This window comes from Mustelus asterias, chromosome 11, assembly GCF_964213995.1.
Source record: "Mustelus asterias chromosome 11, sMusAst1.hap1.1, whole genome shotgun sequence".
NCBI classification, from domain to species: Eukaryota; Metazoa; Chordata; class Chondrichthyes; order Carcharhiniformes; family Triakidae; genus Mustelus; species Mustelus asterias.
The window spans coordinates 92,984,332-93,008,709 of NC_135811.1; the positions used below are offsets into that span (position 1 = coordinate 92,984,332).

The window sequence follows — 24,378 nt, forward strand, 5'->3', positions numbered from 1 at the left end:
AAGTACCCCTTCCTCAAGGGGCAGAACTAATAAAGAACTTGACCAAAGAACAAAGGGAAATTTATTAAACTTAAGTAATATTATAATGACCATTGATTTGATTTGATTTATTATTGTATTGGGATACAGTGAAAATTATTGTTTGTTGCGTGCTATTCAGGTAAAGCACACCGTTCATAGAGTACATATGAACAGTGGTTAGCACTGCTGTCTCACAGCGCCAGGGTCCCAAGTTCGATTCCTAGCTTGGGTCACTGTCTGCAGAGCCTGCAGGTTCATTGAATCACAGAATCCCGACAGTGCAGAAGGAGGCTATTCGGCCCATTGAGTCTGCACTGACCACAATCCCACCCAGGCCCTATTCCCATAACCCCACATATTTACTCTGCTAATCCCCTGACACTAGGGTCAATTTAGCATGGCCAGTCAACCTAACCCGCATATCTTTGGATTGTGGGGGGAAACCGGAGCACCCAGAGGAAACCCACGCAGACACGGGAAGAATGTGCAATTCCACACAGTGACCCGAGGTCAGAATTGAATCCAAGTCCCTGGTGTTGTGAAGCAGCAGTGCCAACCACTGTGCTGCCCCCACCACTGCAGCCCACCCCCCTCCCCCCCCCCCCCCCCCCCCGTGCCACTGTGCCGCCCCATTCTCCCCGTATCTGTGTAGGTTTCCTCCAGGTGCTCCGGTTTCCTCCCACAATCTGAAAGACATGCTGGTTAGGTGAATTGGCCCTCTGTGTACCCGAACAGGCGCCGGAGTATGGCAACTAGGGGATTGTCACAGTAACTTCATTGCAGTGTTAATGTAAGCCTACTTGTGACACTAATAAATAAACTTTTAAAACATAGGGGAGAAGGAAAGGAGGGGGTGCAGAATATAGCGTTACAGTCATTGCTAGGGTGTAGAGAGAGATCAACTTAATATAAGGTAGGTCCATTCAAAAGTCTGATGGCAGCAGGGAAGAAGTTGTTCTTGAGTCAGTTGGTACGGGATCACAGACTTTTGCATCTTTTTCCCGACGGAAGAAGGTGAAAGAAAGTATGTCCCAGGTGCGTGCGGTTCTTGATTATGCTGGCTGCTTTTCCGAGTAAGAAGTTTAACGACACCAGGTTAAAGTCCAACAGGTTTATTTGGTAGCAAAAGCTACCAAGTGTGGCTTTTGCTACCAAATAAACCTGTTGGACTTTAACCTGGTGTTGTTAAACTTCTTACTGTGTTTACCCCAGTCCAACGCTGGCATCTCCACATCATGCTTTTCCGAGGCAGGGACATTGTCTTGTCCTGTGATATACTTATGGTTACCAAACCCTCCAGATTGCCCTGGAATTAAAAAATAATCTCCAGGACACTGCTGCATGGCATGCAAGAGCAAGAATCGTAGGAGCATTAAATTAATTCTGTTTTTATCTTCACTTTATTTGTACACTTTGGTTCATTGGAGATGGATAAAAGGTTGTTTGATTGGATGGGCCAGAAGATCACGTGATAAACATAGAATGTCATAGAATCATTCTATGACATTCTATGTTTATCACGTGATCTTCTGTGCAGAAGAAGACCATTCAGCCCATTAGGACTACATTGACAACAATTCCAATCAGGCCCATAACCCCACAAATTTATTCTGTTAATCTCCCTCACAGTAAGGGTGAATTTAGCATGGCCAATCCACCTAACCCGCACATCTATGGACTGTGGGAGGAAACTGGAGCACCCGGAGGAAACCTATGCAGACACAGGTAGAACATGCAAACTCCGAACGGACAGTCACTCAAGGCCGGTATTGAACCCAAGTCCCTGGCATTCTGAGGCAGTAGTGCTAACCACTGTGCCACCGTACCACCCATTAAGGATACAGAATCAAAAACAAAAACTTAAATAGAAAATAGAAGCAGGAGTAGGCCATTCGGCATTCCGAGCCTGCTCTGCCATTCATTATGATCATGCCTCTTGATGGTTCATGTGGTAAAACCTCCAGGCTTACATCCAGCCAGAAATAGCACCCCTAGGTGCCCATCAGTCAAGATAGGCCTCAACCATACTGGTGGATAGTACATGCTTCTTCTCACAGGCAACACAACATGGGTAAATGTGCTCCTGTATATAACTAATACAGTTATATATTTGAACAAAAATCATTGCTTTGCAGATGCTGGAAACCTGAACCAAAATCCGAAAATGCTGAAAACAGATGGTGATACAGGCGGCATCTGTGGAGGACAGACAAGTTGACTTTTCAGGTATGTGGAACCATATTTAATATTAGAAAATACTACTGATGAATAGTATAAGAACAGATATAGGCTGGAATTCTCCAGCTGTTCATGCCAACGGGATTCTCCGGTCCCGCTGGCAGCGCACCCCCACCCGCAGGTTTCCTGCTGGCATGCGGTGATGTCAATGGGAATTCCCATTGACAGCAGCAGGACCAGAGAATCCCGCCGCTAGCAAACAACACACCACCTCCCACTGGTGGGAAATGGTTTCTTGTTCTGGCTGTTTCACTCAGTGGCATTCAACCATCCAGCAATTTAAACAATGAATTTCCCCATTTTAATAAAAATATGTTAATTACTAATACACAAAAAATAGCAACTTGCATAACAAGTTGACTTCAAAACATAAAAAAAAGAAGCAGCTGTTAAATATTTACTCAGACTTTGCCAAAGATAGAAAATGGTTTTCCATTGGGGTCTGCGCCATTACTACTGTTGTTTACCATTTACCAGGTATTGGAAGTGCAGTTGAATGATGGAACTTCACATTGTGCTAAAATTATTGGAAAAAGCTTATCATCATCCCATCTTCCAAAAAGTGCATGACCTATTCATGTAATGCCAAAACTGACGTAGTCATAGAATAGAACCATAGAATCTCTACAGTACAGAAGGAAGCCATTCGGCCCATTGAGTCTGTACCGACCACAATCCCAACCAGGCCCTATTCCTGCAACCCTCATTTACCCTGCTAATCCCCCTGACACTAGGGTCAATTTAGAATGGCCAATCAATCCAACCCGCACATCTTTTGACTGTGGAAGGAAACTGGAGCACCCGGAAGAAACCCACGCAGACATGGAGAGAACATACAAACTTCACACAGACAGGGTCACTGGTGCTGTGAGGCAACAGTGCTAACCACTGTGCCACCATGCCGCCCCAATATAATGCACTGAGGTAACATTTACACTAACATTTGTTTCAAAAAAGCATATCTCAGTGAAAATATCAGAAATCAAAGATGAAGAAATTTTATTTTAAAATTGGACAGTATCGTTTGCTGACCTCACAAGGACAAGGACCTCACAAGGACAAGGAATAAATATGGACCTAATAATGTAGAGGAAAAGTAGTTTGGTTAAATAGGCTTGGTAAACTCTTTCTTTGCAAGCCTGAATACTCCATCAACATCTATTGCTTCAGGGGAACCTCAGCAGCAAACTTACACTGTTGCTTATTGCACATTGAGCAACATGAGCCAGTGACTGACTGCGTGAAAGAACAGCAATGATTTGATTTATTTGATTTATTATTGTCACATGTATTAGTATACAGTGAAAAGTATTGTTTCTTGCAAGCTATACAGACAAAGCATACCGTTCATAGAGAAGGAGAGAGAGAGTGCAGAATGTAGTGTTACAGTCATAGCTAGGATGTAGAGAAAGATCAACTTAATGCGAGGTAGGTCCATTCAGATGTCTGATGGCAACAGGGAAGAAGCTGTTCTTGAGTCGGTTGGTACATGTCTTCAGATTTTTTATCTTTTTCCCGACGGAAGGTGGAAGAGAGAATGTCCAGGATGAGTGGGGTCCTTAATTAGGCTGGCTGCTTTTCTGAGGCAGCGGTAAGTGTAGACAGAGTCAATGGATGGGAGGCTGGTTTGAGTGATGGATTGGACTTTTTGTGGTTTCTTTTGTAGTGTAGCAATGATTCTAGCTGTCACTGATCCATTTTTTAAAAAATACAAAAGTGAAATGCTGCAGAATTTGGAAATCTAAAACAAAACAGAAAATGCTATAAATACTCAACAGGTCAGGCCATGGAGTGAGAAAGAGACATTTCAGATACTGTCCAACCTGCTGCGTAATTCCCAACATTTTCTATTTTATTTTAATCAATTACAGAAGGGATAAACAACAAGAGAAACTGGACATGGTAGATTTCTATGTGGAGGTAACAGGTGTAAAGTAATGTAAAGTGCCCTCATTATCAGCAAAACATTTAAAAATATGCACTTTCCCAGGAAATGTCTCCCAATCCCTTCTTATATAAACACAAATGTTCATTCACATAGCCTGGTGCAATTCTGAAAGCAGGTGTCTTTAAATAGATTTTCCCATGTCCTAAAGTAATAAATTAATCATGCTTATCAAATCGCAATGGATATTAATACCTGGAGAAAATAAACTCAATGTCGTCTCATTTCCCTGAGATCCATTGCACTAAAGAGTGTTTTGTTCACAGGTATGGTACATCTAAGATCTATGTTATAATTGTGAGAATTTTCTTCTACAAATATAGAAATGTTATTATTAATGTACATATGTGTCGACTCTTTAGCTCAATATATTTTCTTGCAATATTATTGTCTATTATTGAATTTGATGATTTTTTAATGAAAAGAAGCAGCAACATTTGGGTAAGTGTTATCAAGAATCAGCAGTTTTGTTCTTGTTATTGTAAAATACTTAATGCTTTAAGAGTTTCTATGTTTGCCAACACACGGGCTGTATAATCTTAATGGGATAATGTCATTCAGAGGAATCACTTTCCAATGTGTTTGCTTAAAATTATTGCAAGCCATGTTTCTAAAAGGAAAAGGTGTGGGAAAAAATATTTACTTCTTTTGTGTTGTTTTGAGGTTTTAAAAAAAACCTTTCCCATGGATGCATATAATTGTTTATGAAACAACCTTAAAAATAGAAAAAGGAACATCCCTGACGCTATTGTTAATTAAGATGCCAACCTGTGTGATATTGAGTCATCCAACCCAAGAAGGTCCCTAGGCTGACTATGCTGAAATAACAATGCGGTTAGCACTGCTGCCTCACAGCGCCAGGGAGTTGGGTTTGATTCCCGGCTTGGGTCACTGTCTATGCGGAGTCTGCACATTCTCCCCATGTCTGCATGGGTTTCCTCCCAGTGCTCCAGTTTCCTCCCGCACTCCAAAGGACGTGCTGGTTTGGTGCACTGGCCATGCTAAATTCTCCCTTGGTGTACCTGAACAGGCGCCGGAGTGTGGCAACTAGGGGATTTTCACAGTAACTTCGTTGCAACGTTAATGTAAGCCCACTTCTGACACTAATAAATAAACTTTAAACTTCACATCCCTAGATCAGACAGAGATCCCACTTTTGCTGACTACCCATTGATCCTTGCTGGAATGGAAATTGGCTGAAAAGTATGCGAAGGCCCCACTATGGTAAAACAATCTGTCAGTGCTCACTATCCAAACTCACATGTGAAGAATTACCATTTAGGTCACATGGCAGAAAGCTACCAAGACATGAGACTATATTTCAGTAAAATTTGTTGTCTCCATGAAAGGGGGAAAACATGTGAGGAGGAAAAATATTTAGGTTTAGTCAATCTTTCTGTTCAAAGAGGCTTATGGTGCAGGGTGCACTGATGTTGAAATAATTGGAGAGAATATAATATAATTCAAGGAGCTGCTGATTATGTGATGTAACTTCTGGTTTATAAAGCTTGCAAGAGAAAAGAGGTGGACATTTGAACAGAAGTCTTGGAAATAATAAATTGGAGCAAGCAACAATTGTATGAATCTTATTCAAAGGATCATGATAATGCAGGGAGGAAGAATCTGCAACATATGCAGTCTTGGTTTACATGATACCAGATTCTATACTTAGATGATGAGGGTGTTTTTTTGATAGATTTGTACCCGCACTGCTTTCTTCGACAATCTTCACCAGTATAACAAAGAAGTTTGAAATTTCAATGCATTAGTCATCAAAAAAATGTGTATCCAAAAAATCCAGTGGAACAGCTAGCATATGTTAGCACAAGAACTGAAGCTAACAAATTGACGATGAGATCAATATATTGTAATGTTGTACTTAAAGTTTATTTTTATTAGTGTCACAAGTAGGCTTACATTAACACTGCAATGAAATTACTGTGAAAATCACCTAGTCGCCACACTCCGGTACCTGTTCGGGTACACTGAGGGAGAATTTTTAGCATGGCCAATGCACCTAACCTGCAAGTCTTTGGACTGCGGGTGAAAACCGGAGCACCCAGAGGAAACCCATGCAGACAAGGAGAGAATGTGCAAACTCCACACAGACAGTGACCCAAGCCGGGAATCGAATCCGGGTCCCTGGTACTGTGAGGCAGCAGTGCTAACCATTGTGCCACTGTGCCACCCCTTGGCTAGTGCACGTCTAATTAAATATCAACCCAAGTCTTAAAGTCTTTAGCAGAAACAGAAAATGCTGAAAGATCTCAGCAGGTCTGACAGCATCTGTGGAGAGAGAATAGAGCCAGCGTTTACCTTGGCTCTATTCTCTTTTCACAGATGCTGTCAGACCTGCTGAGACTTCCCAGCTTTTTCTGTTTTTGTTTCAGGTTCCAGCATTGGCAGTGTTTTGCCTTTATCATAAAATCATTTATTTGCTCATTTCTCTTTTAATTCAAGGTTCACAACAATGGCGTTTCTTGTGATGATGATTCTGATTGGCTGCTTTATGCAGGGAAGTCAAGGGCTTAAGATTGCTGCATTTAACATTCAGAGATTTGATCAGTCAAAAGTCAATGATCGTGTGACCCGTGACATTCTCATCCAGGTGAGCACAATCGGAGCAAATATTTTAGGGTAGAAGTGGATTGAGCACACACCTATTTTTATTTTCTTTTAGATCTTACAAAGGTATGACCTTATCACCATTGAAGAAGTCATGAAAGCTGACAATTCAGCAATGACAGAACTGGTGAGGGAACTGAATCGGTAAGTCAGCAGAAGCATTAGCCTTGATTTTAGCTTGGGCGGGCATTTGCATTTATTCTTTCATGGGATGTGGGCATCACTGGCAAAGCCAGCATTTGTTGCCCATCCCTAATTGCAATTGGCTTATTAGGCCACTTAAGAGTCAACCACATTGCTGTGGATCTGGAGTCACATGTAGGTCAGACTGGGTAAGAGTGAAAGATTTCCTTCCTGAAAGGACGTAATGAACCAGATTCGTTTTTACAACAATGATAGCTTCACAATATGAGGGGCTATGCAGATAAGGTGGGATTGTTGCAGGCTTGATGGACCGAATGGTCTCCCTCTGCACTGCAGGGATTTTATGATTCTTATGAAATGGCCAAGCAATCATCATTATTGACACAAGCTTTCAATTCCACTTTTTTTTTTAATGAACTTGAAACTTACACAGGCTTCATCAATCTCCTGCCCAAATTCAGTGGGTGGGAGGGGAATTTTGGGAGGCAGTACTGAAGAAACAGTCTTGAAAACTTTGGTAAATCATTGGATGTGGAAGGGTCATGCCATCCTGACGAGGAAAGGAAGCATATCAATAATCTGTGCATCACACCAACAGTGTGTTACACCAAATACTACCATTTTGAACAATCGTGATTCACAATAGCAATAAGTTTCTTCTTTCTGCTGTATGGCATAAAGTGTTTCCGTTACTCTTGAGTAAGATTTTCTGACTAATGGTTGCATTTTAGTGGAATTAGATACAGTAACAGAAAATGCAAACAGATCCCACACTCTCTTGGTGACGGAGATCAAAATTTGAATTCATCACATAATACCATCATGAAATAGCTTATTTTTTCCATATTGCAATAGAACTTAAAAGATTTTGTATATCCATCTCTTTCAAATAAGCAGCAAAAATTATTTGTTTTTCAGCTCAACCAAATTGCAATACAATTACATCATCTCTGATCACCTTGGCCGCAGTTCATACCGGGAAAAATATGCATTTGTCTATAAGTAAGTCTCTTACCTCAGTACAGGTTGTTCATCAATTGACCACCCATCATTACAGTGGTGGACAGTTGGGTTAAGTTGGCTGGATTCAATGTATTTGCACTACTTTCTCAACTCGTTAGTTGCCTCATCTCATAACTACATGATATTTCATGCTTTGTAAAATAAAAGACAGTCGATCAAAGCAGCACAAATAATATTCTTTGACTGCAAAGCAGAAGATACAGTGGAGTAAGGTGGGAAACTGCCTTTCTGGCAGGTATCCATGTCAGAACAAACTAGCTCAATGGCAAACTTCCCCTTCACTATCTCACACCTCCTCCCAGAACTGAATGTATTAAAGTTCACAGTCAGGGCTGATTTCTATGCGCTCTCCCAAGGTAAGTTTGGAGGTTGAGAGCAGCATTTAATCAAGCTAGAGGGTGTGGTGTTGGACCCCACCACCTTCCCACCTCTGCCTCACTTAAGTCTGGAGAAGAAAGGTTGTGGACAGCCCTCCCATCCCAACACTAATTGAGGCCCCGAAATGAACAATTAATAGCCATTTAAGAGCCTCATCCCACTGTCGCTGATATTCAACAAGTGTCAGGGTGGGTAGTCAACACAATGGAAGCCCCAAAAGCAAACCCTGTCAAGTCTTGGGATGATGTGAAGATGCTGACGTTGGACTGGGGTAAACACAGTAAGAAGTCTCACAACACCAGGTTAAAGTCCAACAGGTTTATAAGTCTTGGGGTGCCAGAGGGTGGAGGTGGACAGTCAGGGGAGTGGTTCCCTCATTCATAAACACCCAGTGCCTGATTGAGGTACCCGATGTCAAGAAGTGATGACACGGTGTCATGGTGTCACAGTGGTTAGCATTGCTGCCTCACAGCATAGAGTTGGGATGGGGGGGAACTGGTAATGACTGCTAAGAGCCCACGTGTTGTCCAATTACTGTCTCTAAGGCTGTCTCTAAGGAACATCCCGAGATCAATTAGAGGCCAATTGTTCTCAATGAAGAAAGTTTGAAGATTGTTCAGTACTTTGAAATTTCAAGATTAACAGAAGATAGTTGGAAACAGTAATCTTTCAATCTCATTCTTATCCTTTTTACAGTTCATGTGGACTTGGTTTTATGGATTGAATTCTTTGATAAAGCACAATGTTTCGAATTAACAATTCCAGAGCCAAAAAAGCAATTTATTGCAAAAGTGCATATCCTATCCAGAATAAAAGCAAATAACCGCAGATGCTGGAATCTGAAATCAAAAGAGGAAATGCTGGAAAATCTCAGCAGGTCTGGCAGCATCTGTAAGGAGAGAAAAGAGCTGATGTTTCAAGTCCCGATGACCCTTTGTCAAAGCTAAAAGGCATAGAAAGTGGAAGATATTTATACTGTAGGGTGAGGGAATGAAAGATGAGTCATAGCCACAAAAACAAGGGGAAAGGCTAAGAGGTGCTAATGGCAGTTCATAGAGAGAATAGAAGGTGCGTATCCCATCCAGAATCTGTTTATCTGCTAAGTACTGATTGTCATTCTTGGTTATGGCTTTTCCAGTTGTGATAATTTTTGAACGTTGAGCATTCAATATTAAACTTATGTAGGTAATGATAACCTAAAACACAGTGGTGGTATTTAATTGATACTAATTTAGTAAGCACAGAATGTTTGAACTCCACGGTACTCATTTGTTTTTCATATTGTTTTACAACACAATTTAAAGTGCCAGATCTTGTTTTGAAATATGTATCTGATCTGTACTATATTATTTCTCCTGATTTCTTTAGATGATCCAGGCTTCTATTAAAATTAAAGGATTTTGCTCCTGAAATGTCTGCCTCTAACATTTCTCACTAATCAAAGCTGATGACTATTAATTTGGGCGGCACGGTGGCACAGAGTTTAGCACTGCTACCTTACAGCACCCAGGGTGCATTGATTCACAATATGCTCAGAGCTCAATGGCTGTTCACTTCTGAGTGAAACTTCACAAAACGTGCAACTCAGAACAATACGTCAATAGAGCTGATTGGATCTAATTTTGGGGACTTAACAAAGCCTGGCTTTGGCCTACTTAGCAGTTTAACTCTAGCTTCAGTAAGTGCATATGCAATACCCTTACAATATGCTAGCTATGACTGTAACACTACATTCTGCACTCTCTCCTTTCCTTCTCTATGAACGGTATGCTTTGTCTGTATAGCGCACAAGAAACAATACTTTTTACTGTATACTAATACAACTGACAATAATAAATCAAATCAAATATAGAAACACCCCGAGGCAATGCTTTCAGGGGAAACAGGGAGAAAAATGGACAGAAAATGTAGATTTCGCTGTTTGGAATGCTAAAGATAAGGATTCAAAGAAGCATTCCCAGTTTGACCATATTTAGACTTCAATGCACCTGCAAAATTATTGCATACACCTTTGGTAGCGTTCAAATGTAATTTACCTGGCAGTCAAACATGGCTACTGGCTTTGTTTCATCCTCCACATTTTTATTTCTATCAGTGAGAATATTCTCAAGCCGATGGCGTGGTATCACTTTGACGATGGCTGTGAACAGTGTGGGACCGACACTTTCATCCGTGAGCCTTTTATCGTGCACTTCCACTCCCTCACTACAAGTAAGGCTTTAGATATTTATTTTTGAGGGAATCTTGGCAGCGCTTAAAGCTAGTAAATAATGGGGCGCCTGCTGACACATGAAAAACCAAGGCTCAAGACCTGAGTGGAAAGGAGGCCTGCTTCAGTCCTGATGAAATATGCCGTTAGTAGCCAGTTGGAAGTACAAATAATTTACTGCCACATTACACCGGTTTGTGCTCTGACAAGAAATATGGTACTCCAGAAAATTGGTTTGTACTGCAGATTTTTAATGTCAGCACTAAGCAGCACCAGGATCCTGTTAGCTGCACGCTTGCCCTTTACAAAGTCACTATCATGGACAAGTTGAACTGGTTTAAATTGGTTTCATCTCTCAAGCCCCATTTAACTTTATATTATGGACCATCTGACATATAGCAAAGGACGATTTATTATTAAGACTGTGGGAAAATGGTACCATAGTACCATAAAAATTATTATTTTAATTTTTCCTCCTTCCAACCCAAGTCAGAAAAGAAAGAAAGGCTTTTCCCAATATTTCTCTACATCATGAGGTAATTCAGTAATTTACCATCCGATGCTCTTTCCCTCTTGGTGAGGGGCTACATGGGCCTGATTCTAACTCACTCACACAAGACATAAAATCAACTCTTAAACTCTGATGCTTCCTTATAACAGGCTGCGATCATGAACTCACCAGATGGAAAATTATTGTCACAAGTGTAGGGAAATGTGAAGTTATGCACTTTGGTAGGAAGAATAAAGGAGCTTAAAGCTGCAGCACAGAGAGATTTGGGGTTCCTCATGCATAAATCGCAATGGGCTGATATGCAAGTTCAGCAAGTAATAGGGAAGACAATTGGAGTGTTGGCAACCAAAAGAGAAAATGCTGGAAAATCTCAGCAGGTCTGGCAGCATCTGTAAGGAGAGAAAAGAGCTGATGTTTAGAGTCCAGACGATCCTTTGTCAAAGGGTCATCTGGACTCGAAACGTCAGCTCTTTTCTCTCCTTACAGATGCTGCCAGACCTGCTGAGATTTTCCAGCATTTTCTCTTTTGGTTTCAGATTCCAGCATCCGCAGTAATTTGCGTTTATCAAATGGAATGTTGGCCTTTATTTCAAAGGTAATGGAATATAAAAATAGGGGGAAGACTTGCTGAAACTAGATAAGGCACTTGTTAGGCCACACCTGGAATACTGTGAACAGTTTTTGTCCCCTTATCTAAGGAAAAATGCATTGGCATTGGGGCCAGTCCACTTGAAGGTTCACTAGGTTGATCCCGGGTATGGGGGGAACTTTCTTTTGAGGAAAGGTTGCGTAGGTTGGGCCTGTACTTATTGAAGTTTAGAAGAATGAGAGGTGACCTTATTGAGGCATATTGGATTCTCGGGGTACTTGACAAGATAGATGCTGAGAGGTTGATTCCTCTTGTGGGAGAGTCTAGGACCAGAGGGCATACAGAGTAAGGGGCCACCCATTTAAGACAAAGATGAGAAGGAATTTCTTCTCTTAGAGGGTAGTGAATCTGTGCGATACTTTATCATTGAGGGTTGTAAAGGCTGAGTCATTAAGAACAAAGAAAATACGGCACAGGAACAGGCCCTTTGGCCCTCCAAGCCCGTGCCGATCATGATGCCCTAACTAAACTAAAAGCCCTTACTCAGACCATATCCCTCTATTCCCTCCCTATTCATGTACCCATCCAGATGCCTCTTAAATGTTACTCATGTGCCTACTTCCACCACCTCCTCTGGCAGCACATTCCAGGCACCCACCCCTCTTTGAGTGAAAACTTTCCCCCTCTCACCTTGAACCTCTGCCCCCTTGTAATTGACACTTCCACCTTGGGAAAAAGCCTCTGACTATCCACCCTGTCTATGCCTCTCATAATTTTGTGGACATTAAGTACGTTCAAGGCTGAGATAGACAGGAAATCACGGGTTATGGGGAAAAGGCAGGAAAGTGGAGTGGAGAATTATCATATCAGTCATGATCTCAATGAATGGCACAGCATATTAAATGGGTTGAATGTCCTACTTGTGCTCTTACATTTTATGGTCCTATAACTTACCACCCCATGGTAAAGCCTTGGTTCAAACATGGACACAAGAACTGGACCCCACAGGTGAAGTGAGAATGACTGCCTTGATGTTAAGGCCACATTTGACTGAGGTATCAAGGATCCCTAGCAAAACTGGTTGGAGTCATATCTGATACAAATGAAGATGGTTTTGGTTGTTGAAAGTCTATCACCTCAGTTGCAGAACATCACCACAGGAGTTCCTTAGACCGAACCATCCTCAGCTGCTTCATCAATAACCTTCCCTCCATCCTAAGGTCAGAACTAGGAATGTTCCCTGATAATTGCATGATGTTCAGCACCATTCACTACTCCTCAGATACTGAAGCAGTCCATGCCCACATTCTGGCTTGGGCTGACAAGTGGCACGTAACATTCACACCAGGCCAGGTGACAATCATCTCCAGCAAGAGAAAGCCTGGTCATCAGTCCTTGACTTTGAAAGGCATTACCATTGATGAGTCTCCCACAACCAACATCCTGGGGCTGTTTCCACTGACCAGAAACTGAACTGGACTAGCCATATAAATGCTATGGCTGCAGAGCAGGTCAGATGCTAGGCAAGTAATTTACCTACTGATTTCTCTCAGCCTGTCCACCATCTACAAGGCACAAATCAGGAAGATGAGAGAATACTCTCCACTTGGAGTTCCAGCAATAATAAATAAAAATTGATACCATCCAGGAATTAGCATCCCACCCACAAACATTGACTCCCTCCACCACCGATGCAGATTGGCAGCAGTGTGTATCATCTATAAGATTCACTGCAAAAACTCAGACACATGCGAACCATCTGGAAGTTCCTCTTGAAGCCACTCACCATCCTAAATTGGAATTACATCCCAATTCCTTCACTGTCGCTGGGTCAAAATCCTGGAACTCCCTCCCTCACAGCACTGTGGGTACCGATACCACATGGACTGCAATGGTTCAAAGAGGCAGCTCACCACCACTTTCTCGAGGGCAATTAGGGATGAACAATAAATGCTGGCCTAGCCAGTGACCACCCCCCGCCCCCCACCCCCCCACCCCCCACCCCACCCCACCCACCAACATCCCTGGAATTATTTTTTTAAAATAGTGCACCAACACACGTTTCACTCTATGATGAGAATCATTTTGTTTTTATATGATTATATATCTATTTTAGACTGTGTAAAACTGCAAACTAGCACAATTTTGAGTCAATTGCACCCAAAGCGGAAACCCTTGGTGATTGTGTTCCTTGATGTTTTATCTTTATTTCTATTGCTCTTGAAGGAAATGATATTGAATGGATTTTTATATCTCCTAAATAAAAATCTGAATATAGCTCTCATCCTCAAAATAACCTTCAATTAGTTAAATCCAAGAAGCAACGGCCTTCACAAACTCTTCGATAATAACGTCTGTTACAATGTGTTTTGACAGTTGTCAAGGATTTTGTCCTCGTAGCCATCCACACCAGTCCAAGCTATGCAGTCAGAGAGGTTGATGCATTGTATGATGTTTGGGTTGACGCAAGGAATCACTTCAATACAGAGGTATGATTGATTAAGCTAAGTAGCACATGTATTACCTTTCTATTCATTCATGGGACATTGGCGTCGCTGGCTGGCCAACATTTATTGCCCATCCCTAGTTGTCCTTGGAGGGCAGTTGAGGTTCAATCACATTGCTATGGCTCTGGAGTCACATGTAGGCCAGAACAGGTAAGGACGGCAGATTTCCTTCCCTAGAGGACATTAGCGAACCAGATGGGTTTTTCTGACAACCGACAATGGTTTCATGGTCATCAGTAGATTCTTAATTCCAGATCATTTTTATTGAATTCGAATTCCACCATCTGCTGTGGCGGGATTCGAACCCGGGTCCCCCAGAACATTAGCTGAGTTTTTGGATTAATAGTCAAGCGATAATACATTAGGCCATTGCCTCCCCTTAATCCAAATTGTCAAAGTCAACACCTTTAGACAAATTAATTAGGCAAAAAAGCAGGGGTTTGGCATATACATGAAGAATATTTTTGAAGGGTTGAAATCTATTCATGTTGAGGGACAACTGTTGTCTTCAACATGAAAAATATTTACCAATTACCAGTAAATTATGCCATGCTTTCAGTAGGATAAGCAACAGTTGCGATAGCCTAGATTTTTTCTTGGGTATGACGAGGGCAAAACCACACACAATTGCCATATTCCACATTAATATCTAAAAATATTGATCTCCACGCTTTAACTTACACTAATTGTTGCACCATTCTACACCATTGTCTTGTTATCTAACTGTTTACACCAGTGTATGAGCTGGTCACAGAGTTTCCAGGGCAGAGACTATCCCTGCCAAGCCCGTCCCCAAAGCTCGCCTCATTTTAAAATAGTACACCCTAGTTCTGCACTCACCCATGAGAGGAAACATCCTTTCACCTTTCAACATCCACCCTTGTCAATATCATTCGGGATCGTATATACTTCCGGGCAGCACAGTGGCACAGTGATTAGCACTGCTACCTCACAATGCCAGGGTCTCGGATTCGATTCCAGCCTTGGGTCACTGTCTGTGTGGAGTTTGTACGTTCTCCCCATAACTGTGTGCGTTTTCTCCAAATGCTCCAGTTTCCTTCCACAGTCCAAAGATGTGCGGGTTAGGTGGATTGCCCATGCTAAATTGCCCCTTAGTGTCAGGGGGTCTAGTAGAGTAAATACGTGGGGTTACGGGGATAGGGCCTGGGTGGGATTGTTGTCGCTGCAGGCTGGATGGGCTGAATGGCCTCCTTCCGCACTGTGGCGATTCTATGACTCTCTGTTTTAAAAACTCCATTCAAGTCACTCCTCACTCTTCGACATTCTAGTGGAAACAAGCCTGGCCTTGTTTCATTGATCAAGATCTCTGAATTCACATCCACCACAGCACCTCAGTTCTTAACAGTCCCCACATCCCTCTCTGGCTTGAACTATTGACTACTTACCTTCTGGTCTATTTGGTCACACCGTGTTTACAGTTGTATATAGTGCCAATGTCAGGTACCTCAAGTCAATTAAAGCATAACTGGATGCAGAGTAAAGTCCTCTCTGTTGACTTTTTTATTCTGAATAGCTTACCCCTAAAGTAATTCTATTTAAAACTAGTTTGCAAGTTGTATTTTGTCAGATGAAAGAGTGTCTATTTTGGAACCTGCAATAGATGTTCAGTACATTCAGTCTTTTGATTTTCCTCCATAATCCTTGCCATTGGCCATATCTGTCTCAATGTTGTCTTTGGTGGCGCAGTATAAAATTTTCCTTTATATTATTACTATAAATTGCTTGGGCTGTTTTATTTTATTACAGGTGAATATTATTGCCAGTAGCAGCTGCTGTTTTTGTCCATCATGGCTTGTTCGCCCAGAGAAATAGGACACTTCGTGTCTAACTCTTCTTGTCTCTTGCTTTCCAATGCAGAACATCCTGATACTTGGAGATTACAACTCGGCTTGCAGATATGTCAGGGATAGCGATTGGCACCATATACGGCTGCGTCAACATAAGAATTTTCATTGGCTGATTGATGATGCGATAGATACAACTGTCAGTAAATACACACACTGTGCCTATGACAGGTAATGTTTGGTGCACATGGACAAAAGTATTTTTACTGACGGTACTTTATATTTCAAAAATATGTTCACTGATTCAACCCAGTCACATTTTTGAGTCTGACAGTGATGTGTGATGGTAGAAGTCATGGCTAGATTGGCAGTGCTCTCGCTTGTGACATAGAAGGTTGTGGGTTCAAGTCACATTCTAGTGTGACGCTGTCAAATATGTTGGATGAGACATTAAACTGAGGCATTGTCTGCCCTCTTGGATAGATATAAAAGATCCTGTGCAGCTCATTTGAAGAATGGCAGGGCAGTTATTCCCTATGTTCTGGCTAATTCCTATCCCTCGACGCACCGAATGGCCTCTTCTGCACTGTAGGTATCCTATGATTCTTCTATGATTCTCAATCAACATCACAAGAGAAAGTCGCCTCACAGCGTCAGGGACCCAGGTTCAATTTCGGCCTCAGGTGACTGTGTGGAGTTTCTACGTTCGCCCCGTGTCTGTGTGGGTTTCCTCCGGGTGCTCCAGTTTCCTCTCACACACCAAAGATGTGAGGGCAAGGTTAATTGGACATGTTAAATTGCCCCTTAGTGTCAGGGGGATTAGCAAGGGTTAAGGAGATAGGGCCTGGGCAGGATTGTTGTCGGCGCAGGCTCAATGGGTTGAATAGCCTCCTCGTGCACTGTAGGGATTCGATGATTCTATGATTATCACATTGCTTTTTGTGGCAGCATGCTGTGTACAAATCGGCTGCCATGTTGCCTAGATTACAATAGTGACTGCACTTCAAAAGTGCTTAATCATCTGTGAAGTGCTTTGGGATGTTGTGAAAGGCACTGTATAAATGCAAGTCTTTTTTTTGCTTAGGTTTGTTGTGTCCACTGAAGGATTGCTTCAGGCCATAGTTCCTGGCTCAGTCAAGGCCTTCAATTTCCAGAGAGCTTATGACCTCCCTTATTATAAAGTAAGAATGAAAGAATTGCAAATCTTTGTTAATTTGTAAGAGAAATTCCTCACAGTGTCAGTAGGCTGAAACTATTTACTAATACAATACTGGAGAAACACACTGCGGGAGTTACAATTTATAGTCTTTGATCAAATGCAAGAATTGGAATATTTTTTGCATATTTTTGAACAATGTACTTACATTTTAGATTTAATTCACAGGTCAAAGAAGTCTCAGATCATTACCCCATTGAACTTGAACTGAAGGATGATCGTAAGTAAATAAGCATTACCTCTTACTATAATAATTAGAACTGCTCTTTATGAATGTGAAACAAAACAATATAGTGAAACCTAAGGTTGTATAATCTTGCTAAAAATAAGGAAGAACCAGCTTAAAAGCTATTACCAATCAATATATTTTCATATAATGTTAAGGTATATTTTTAACAATTTTTTAAAAACAAAATTTCCTTATTCATAAGTCAAGTTTCTTACTTTTTCTAACAAGCACAGAATAGTGGTATAATTCCTGCAGATCCTAATACCAGTCAAATACAGCGTATGAGAAGCAAAATGCGTGGCCGGTGTTTTTCTGTCATGTTTTATTTTTATCTTGAGAAAGACTTTGGGAAGGATTTTCTCTCGCCCCATGCCAGAAAATCCCGCCCAAGGTCAACGGACCTTTGCATGATCCATGTTCTGCCCACTATGATTCCCGTGGCAGGCGAGACGGGAGAATTCTGCCCTTTGACTTGACAAGTTTAACAAGCCATTAAATGAAGGAAAGATAAGATTCTGCCATCTAACTTTGTTGTTGGCCTACATACAGAGAGAAACCACAGAACGGGTTGTTTTCTGCTGGTGTTTATTGCTGTGATGGTGGAACAAATTTTTTTTAAAATATTCATATGTGGGATTATGGCATCCCTAGCAAGGCAAGCATTTGTTGTCCATCCATAATCACCTTCTGGACCATTTCAGAGAGCAATCACAGTGCTGCATGTCTGGAGTAACATATATAATCATAGAATTTTACAGCACAGAAGGAGGCCATTTGGCCCATCATGTCTGCATCGGCTCCAGAGAGAGCTACCCAGCTGATCCCATTCTTCAGCCCTATCTCTGTAGCCCTCTAAATCCATCACTTTCAAATATGTATCCAGCTCTCTTTTGAAATCTACCGTGGAATCCGCCTCCACCTCTCTCCCAGGCAGCGCATTCCAAATCCCAACAACACTCTGAGTAAAGAAGTTTCTCCTCATCTCACTCCTAGCTCTCTTACTGACTCTCTTGAAACTGTGACTCCTACTCACTGACTAGTGGAAACATAATATCTTTCTTTACCCTGTCAAAATTGTTTGTCATTTTGAACACTTCAGTGAGGTCGCCTCTTAATCTTCTCTGCTCCAAGGAGAATAAGCCCAATTTCTCTAATTTTCCTTGTATCTAAAATTCCCCATTCCTGGTATCATTCTAGTAAATCTTCTTTGCACTCTCTCTCGGGCTTTAACATCCTTCCTTAAATAAGGTACCCAAAAATGAACACAATGCTCCCAAATGTGGTCTGGTCAATGATTTGTAGAGGTGCATCATTTTGATGCTTTTATAATCCGTGCCTCTATTTACAAACCCAAGCATCCTATAAGCCATCTTAGCAACTGTTTCAACTTGCCTGACCACCTTCAGAGAATTATGTGCTTGAACCCCGAGGTCCCTCTGCTCCTGTACTCCCCTCAAGGTTGTACCATTGAGCCTGCATTGTCTGCCCATGTTTCTTTTAGCAAATGCATTACCTCACATTTCATTGCATTGAAATCCATCTGCCAAATATCTGCCTGTTTGGCCAACTTATCAATGTCCCTCCTGAAGCTGCTCAGCATCATCCTCACAATTCACTATTCTCCCTCGCTTAGTATCATCTGCAAATTTAGAGACTTTGCCCTCAACACACATCTCTAAACCATTTATATAAATCAGAAAAAGCAAGGATGCTAACACTGATCCCGGGGGAACACCACTTTCGACTCATCTCCAGTCTGAGAAATGCCCATCTATACTTACCCTCTGTTTCCTATCTCTTAGCCAACTTCTGATCCATGCAGCCAAGGGCCCATGTGGCACCATCTCAAATGCTTGCTGAAAGTCCAAATACACAACATTCACAGCACTACCCTCATTCTCTGTATCACCTTGTCAAGGAACTCAATTAAATTTGTCAGACATGACTGCCCTTGACAAAGCCATGTTGACTGTCTAATATTAACTTATTTTTCTCTAAGTGTATATTTATCTTATCCCGTATTTTGGCCTCCATCAGTTTTTCCACGATTGATGTCAAGCTGACAGGCCTGTAGTTTCCTGGATTATCCTTTGCCCCCTTCCTTCATCAACAGTGTCACATCTGCAATTCTCCTGGGACAGATCCTGTGTCCAGAGCGGTCTGGAAAACTTCTGTCAGCAGTTCCTCAATTTGCTCTCTTACCTCTCAGCAATCTACGATGCATCCCATCCAAGCCTGGAAATCTTCCTACCTTTTTAGCACCTCTTCTTTATCCATCACTATCTTTTGCGTTGAATTTTCCAATAATTTATCAGTGTCAGGCTCTGACTGGAAACCAGCATGCATCTCTGCAGATCACAGCCAAGTTTTCAGACCTATTTTTCAGCCACCCTGAGCAAAGAAAATCTAGGGGTGTGGTTTATGTCATCACTCTGGTGGGGTGAGACCTGATAGAGCTGGCAAGGCCAGCATCACAGAGATCAGGCGCTACCTTTAAAGGGCGCCTCAATCAACGGTACAAATAAACTCTCCCAACCCCACGAGCATGGAGGATCCCCTCCACAAGCATTGGGGGGGGGGTTCATCCACCTCCCCCCCGCCCCCCCCCCCCCCCCGCTCCCCCCCCCCCCCACCCCCCCCCCCCCACACCCCCACACCACCACCACCACCACCACGGAAGTATCGGAATCCCTCCCCATTCCCTCAAACCTGCTACACAGGCATTGGCCCTTCCTTCTCCCATCACACATCAGAGGAACCCCATTCCCCCCACCACCTGGCCAAATTGGGCTTCCCAGAGGGCCCGCTCTGTTACTTCCTCCTGGCATAGGTTTGCACCACTAGGTTGGCACTGTCAACCTCTGCCAGATGTTAGTGCCAAACTGTGCCAAGGGGGCAGTGCCAGAGGGCATGTCCCTCTCTGCACAGGGGCTATACTTGCCTTGGTGTCCCTGGCAGGATCCCCTTGACTGATCCCATTTTTAAATACCTGTTGTCAACCTTGCAATATTTAGTGAGGAGGGAATCATGTGGCGGGGAGGCACGGTGGCACAGTGGTTGGCACTGCTACCTCACAGTGCCAAGAACCCGGGTTCGATTCCGGCCTTGGGTCACTATCTGTGTGGAATTTGCACATTCTCCCCGTGTCTGCGTGGGTTTCCTCCGGATGCTCCGGTTTCCTCCCCCAGCCCAAAGATGTGTGGGTTAGGTTCATTGGCCATGCTAAATTGACCCTAGTGTCAGGGTGATTAGCAAGGTAAATATGAACAGGAATAGGGCTTCGGTGGGTGTGGTCAGTGCAGACTTGATGGGCTGAATGGTCTCCTTCTGCACTGTAGTGATTCCATGATTAATAATATTAAACTGCAGTCAAATCTATTTAAATTAGGTTCCCGCACTTTGTGGGCAAGAACCTCGTTATGTCACTGGCAAGGGGCGGGGAAAATTAGGAAACAAGATCTTGCCACGAGAATCTCATTTCCCGACTCCAGTGGGATCTTGCGCCCATGTTGCTGTTAATACTCGTGGCGGATATGGACTCAAAATCGCCTCTGTCGGCCCAACTGGGTAAGGACAGCAAATTTCCTTCCCTAAAGGACTTCAGTGGACCAAATGGAATTTTACAACAAATTGGTTGTTTCCTGGTCACCAATCCCATTACGAGCTCCACATTCCAGATTTACATGGGCAGCACAGTGGCATAGTGGTTAGCACTGCTGCCACACAGTAAGAAGTCTCACAACACCAGGTTCAAGTCCAACAGGTTTATTTGATAGCAAATACCATAAGCTTTCGGAGCAATGCTCCTTCGTCAGACGGAGTGGTCTCTGTTCTCAAACAGGGCACAGACACAGAAATCAAATTACAGAATACTGATTAGAATGCAAATCTCTACAGCCAGCCAGGTCTTAAATGTACAGACAATGTGGGTGGAGGGAGCATTCAACACAGGTTAAAGAGATGTGTATTGTCTCCAGACAGTACAGCTTGTGAAATTGTGCAAGTCCATCGACGCCACACAGTGCCAGGGACCCAGGATTCAATTCTTGCCTCAGGTCATTGTCTATGCGGAGTCTGCATGTTCTCCCCGTGTCTGCGTGAGCTTCCTCCAGATGCTCCGGTTTCCTCCCAGTCCATAGATGAGCGGGTTTGGTGGATTGGCCATGCTAAATTGCCCCTTAGCAGGGGGACTAGCTAGGGTAAATACATGAGGTTACAGGGATAGGGCCTGGGTGGGATTGTTGTCGGTGCAGGGTTGATGGGCCAAATGGCCTCCTTCTGCACTATAGGGATTCCATTCTATTATTCTAATTAAATTTCAATTTCTGGATTGCCATAATGGGATTTGAATTGGTGTCTCTGGATCATTAGTCTAGATCTCTGGATTTCTGATCCAATAATGTAACCATGATACTACCAGTTTGAAACCACCCGTTTCCTTAGTTTCAGTGATATTTTCAATTTTCCAGATTTGTAATAGAGTAAAGTTAAAGTAAAGTTTATTTATTAGTCACAAGTAGGTTGACATTAACATTGCAATGAAGTTACTGTGAAAATCCCCTAGTCGCCACATTCTGGCACTTGTCCGGGTACACTGAGGGAGAATTTAGCACGGCCAATCCACCTAACCAGCTCATCTCTGGAGTGTGGGAGGAAACCGGAGCACCCGGAGGAAACCCATGCAGACACGAGGAGAACGTACAAACTCCACACAGACAATGACCCAAGCCAGGAATCGAACCCAGGTCCATGGCGCTGTGAGGCAGCAGTGCTAACCACTGTGCCACCGTGCCATCCCTATGTTGAACTAGTTAAGAAATCAGCTTTTCGCTTGATAAGATCAATAAAAAGTTATGCTGCTTTACAAACTGATACAATAATGACTAGATGCAATGAGGTACTCTGACAACAGGCACCAAGGCATTAAAGTATCATCAGCCTTTACTGGGTGAATACCAAAGGCCAGAGGCAGCCAACCTGTTGGCAATTGGAACTGATGGCAGCACAAATATTCAGTTCTAGCCTGATATTATCTAACTACATGGTACGACTCTTGAAACTTAATTAAGCTGATTAAAAGTGGTGAACTATAGAGACCTGGGGGAGATTTTAACCCACAAAACGGAGGAGTTTGGGTTGGGCAGGGGTGTAAGTAGATAAAAATCTGAAATAGGAACCCAACCTACCACAAACTCAAACACCTCCAGTTTTAATGCAGACAGGAGAAGAGGCAGGCCAGCCAATCTGCTCTCTGAAGATTGAAGAAACCTTTTAAGGAGGCCGCATACATCCATTTTTACATCAACTTTTGACCCATGTCAGCCAGGTTTCCCAAGCCTTGGGAAACCAGCAGGTGAGAAATGATGAATTCATTGGGTGAGTGTTTTTACAGCACTGCTTGTGGGCCGGGAACGGCAGAAATGTGTGCTCCAGGCTCACAAGGTTACCTCAGCTCAGCGATCCCTCTCGACATCACCGTTCATCACTGAACCCCACCTGATCTTCTCCTGACATCCCTCCCATCACAGACACCCACATCACCCCCAATCACACTCTACCCATTTTCCACTTCATGCCACAGCTCCCTCCCTGCCCCGATCTCTACCTCCAACACTATGAAATTGACCTGATCCTTGGCTCTGGTATATATAATATGTTTGATACACACGTGAATTGAAACAATTGGTCGATAATTTCTGACAGTAATTTGTTTTGGGAAGTGTGGCGCAGTCAGTTTGCGGCAATATGAGCAGTAAATTAGGCAAACTGAAGAAAGTATCTTTCCATATATGTATTCATTATTTTTTTGAACAATGAAAATGGGTTTGCAATTAATTAGAATGTATGTGTGCTGCAAACTAGTCCTTGCAATGATAACGGAGTGGAGATTTCCCTTGCCTTATCTGGTTTTCTCTTCTTGTGTAGCTAACTCTGTTGGTGCAAGATATGAGACTGGGCCAAGTATTGGCATCAGTGGTGGAATCAGCGGTGGTCCATGCAGCTGCAAAGGTGTAGATTTCACTACCTGCGCTGGACGATGTGGTGCATATTCACCGAATTTTCCATGCAGCTGCACTGCAAGTTGTTCCAAGTATCGCGATTGCTGTGCTGACTACAAAAATTATTGTTAAGGTGTGTGAAGGCCCGGGCCTGTCTGCGAATCTATTCAGAAATTGTTAAACCCCTTCTCATAGAAGCTGAGCATAAATCTGTGCCTTTTGAGTCAGTTGGTTGTTTAGGAAGCAAGTGTCAATTGTAACATGAACGTACCCGGTGCCATCTGTCTCACTCACATTCTGCTGGAGGATCCCATTGCAAACAGGGTTAATTGATGCCAAATCATTGTTTGCAGTTGATATCAAACAAGGCTGGGCAATTAACCCGGAGGCGCATCTTCAACAAGCTAATGATGAAGCTGAAAGGGCCCAAGAAACTGTAGTCGGCTTCATTCTCAAGATGTCAAACCACTAGAAAGGAGCAAACAACAAATGTTAAAACTTTGCAGCAAAGCAGTAGAACTCAACTTGTTGATCAAATCTCATCACAGAATCATCATAGGATCCCTACAGTGCAGAAGGAGACCATACGGCCCATCGAATCTGCATCCACTCAGCATCTTACGCAGATCCACACACTCCCCAGTCTGCCCAATCTCCTTAACCCTAAATCCACCCTAGCTACACAACGTAGGACACTAAGGGACAATTTAGCATGGCCAGTCGATCTAATTTGCACACCTTTGGACTGTGGGAGAAACTGGAGCACCCAGACGAAACCCACGCAGACACCATGCAAACCCCACACAGTCACCCAAGGCCAGAATTGAACCTGGGTCTCTGGCGCTGTGAGGCAGCAGTGCTAACCACTGTGCCACCGTGCCATCTTCACAGTCATGTCAGCCCACACTTTGTATACTGTGTGCAGTTGTGGTCACAAAA

General features: G+C 42.9%; 1 protein-coding gene across 1 annotated transcript; it reads left to right on the plus strand.

Annotated features, from left to right (window-relative positions):
- The first annotated feature begins 6,674 nt into the window (after positions 1-6,674).
- Positions 6,675-23,571, plus strand: LOC144500973 (deoxyribonuclease-1-like). The gene is made up of 9 exons (XM_078224472.1): positions 6,675-6,812; positions 6,885-6,973; positions 7,892-7,975; positions 10,470-10,585; positions 14,060-14,172; positions 16,069-16,226; positions 17,080-17,176; positions 17,380-17,431; positions 23,366-23,571. Exons 1-9 carry the CDS (start codon positions 6,675-6,677, stop codon positions 23,569-23,571), a joined length of 1,053 nt encoding a protein of 350 aa, XP_078080598.1.
- Positions 23,572-24,378: the final 807 nt, after the last annotated feature.

Bases quoted from the DNA above. Each gene is read 5' to 3' on its own strand.
- LOC144500973 (XM_078224472.1), top strand. From the start codon at position 6,675: ATGGCGTTTCTTGTGATGATGATTCTGATTGGCTGCTTTATGCAGGGA. The intron at 10,586-14,059 runs GTAAGGCTTTAG...GTGTTTTGACAG, and splicing joins CTTCCACTCCCTCACTACAA to TTGTCAAGGATTTTGTCCTC. The intron at 17,177-17,379 runs GTAAGAATGAAA...TTTAATTCACAG, and splicing joins ATGACCTCCCTTATTATAAA to GTCAAAGAAGTCTCAGATCA.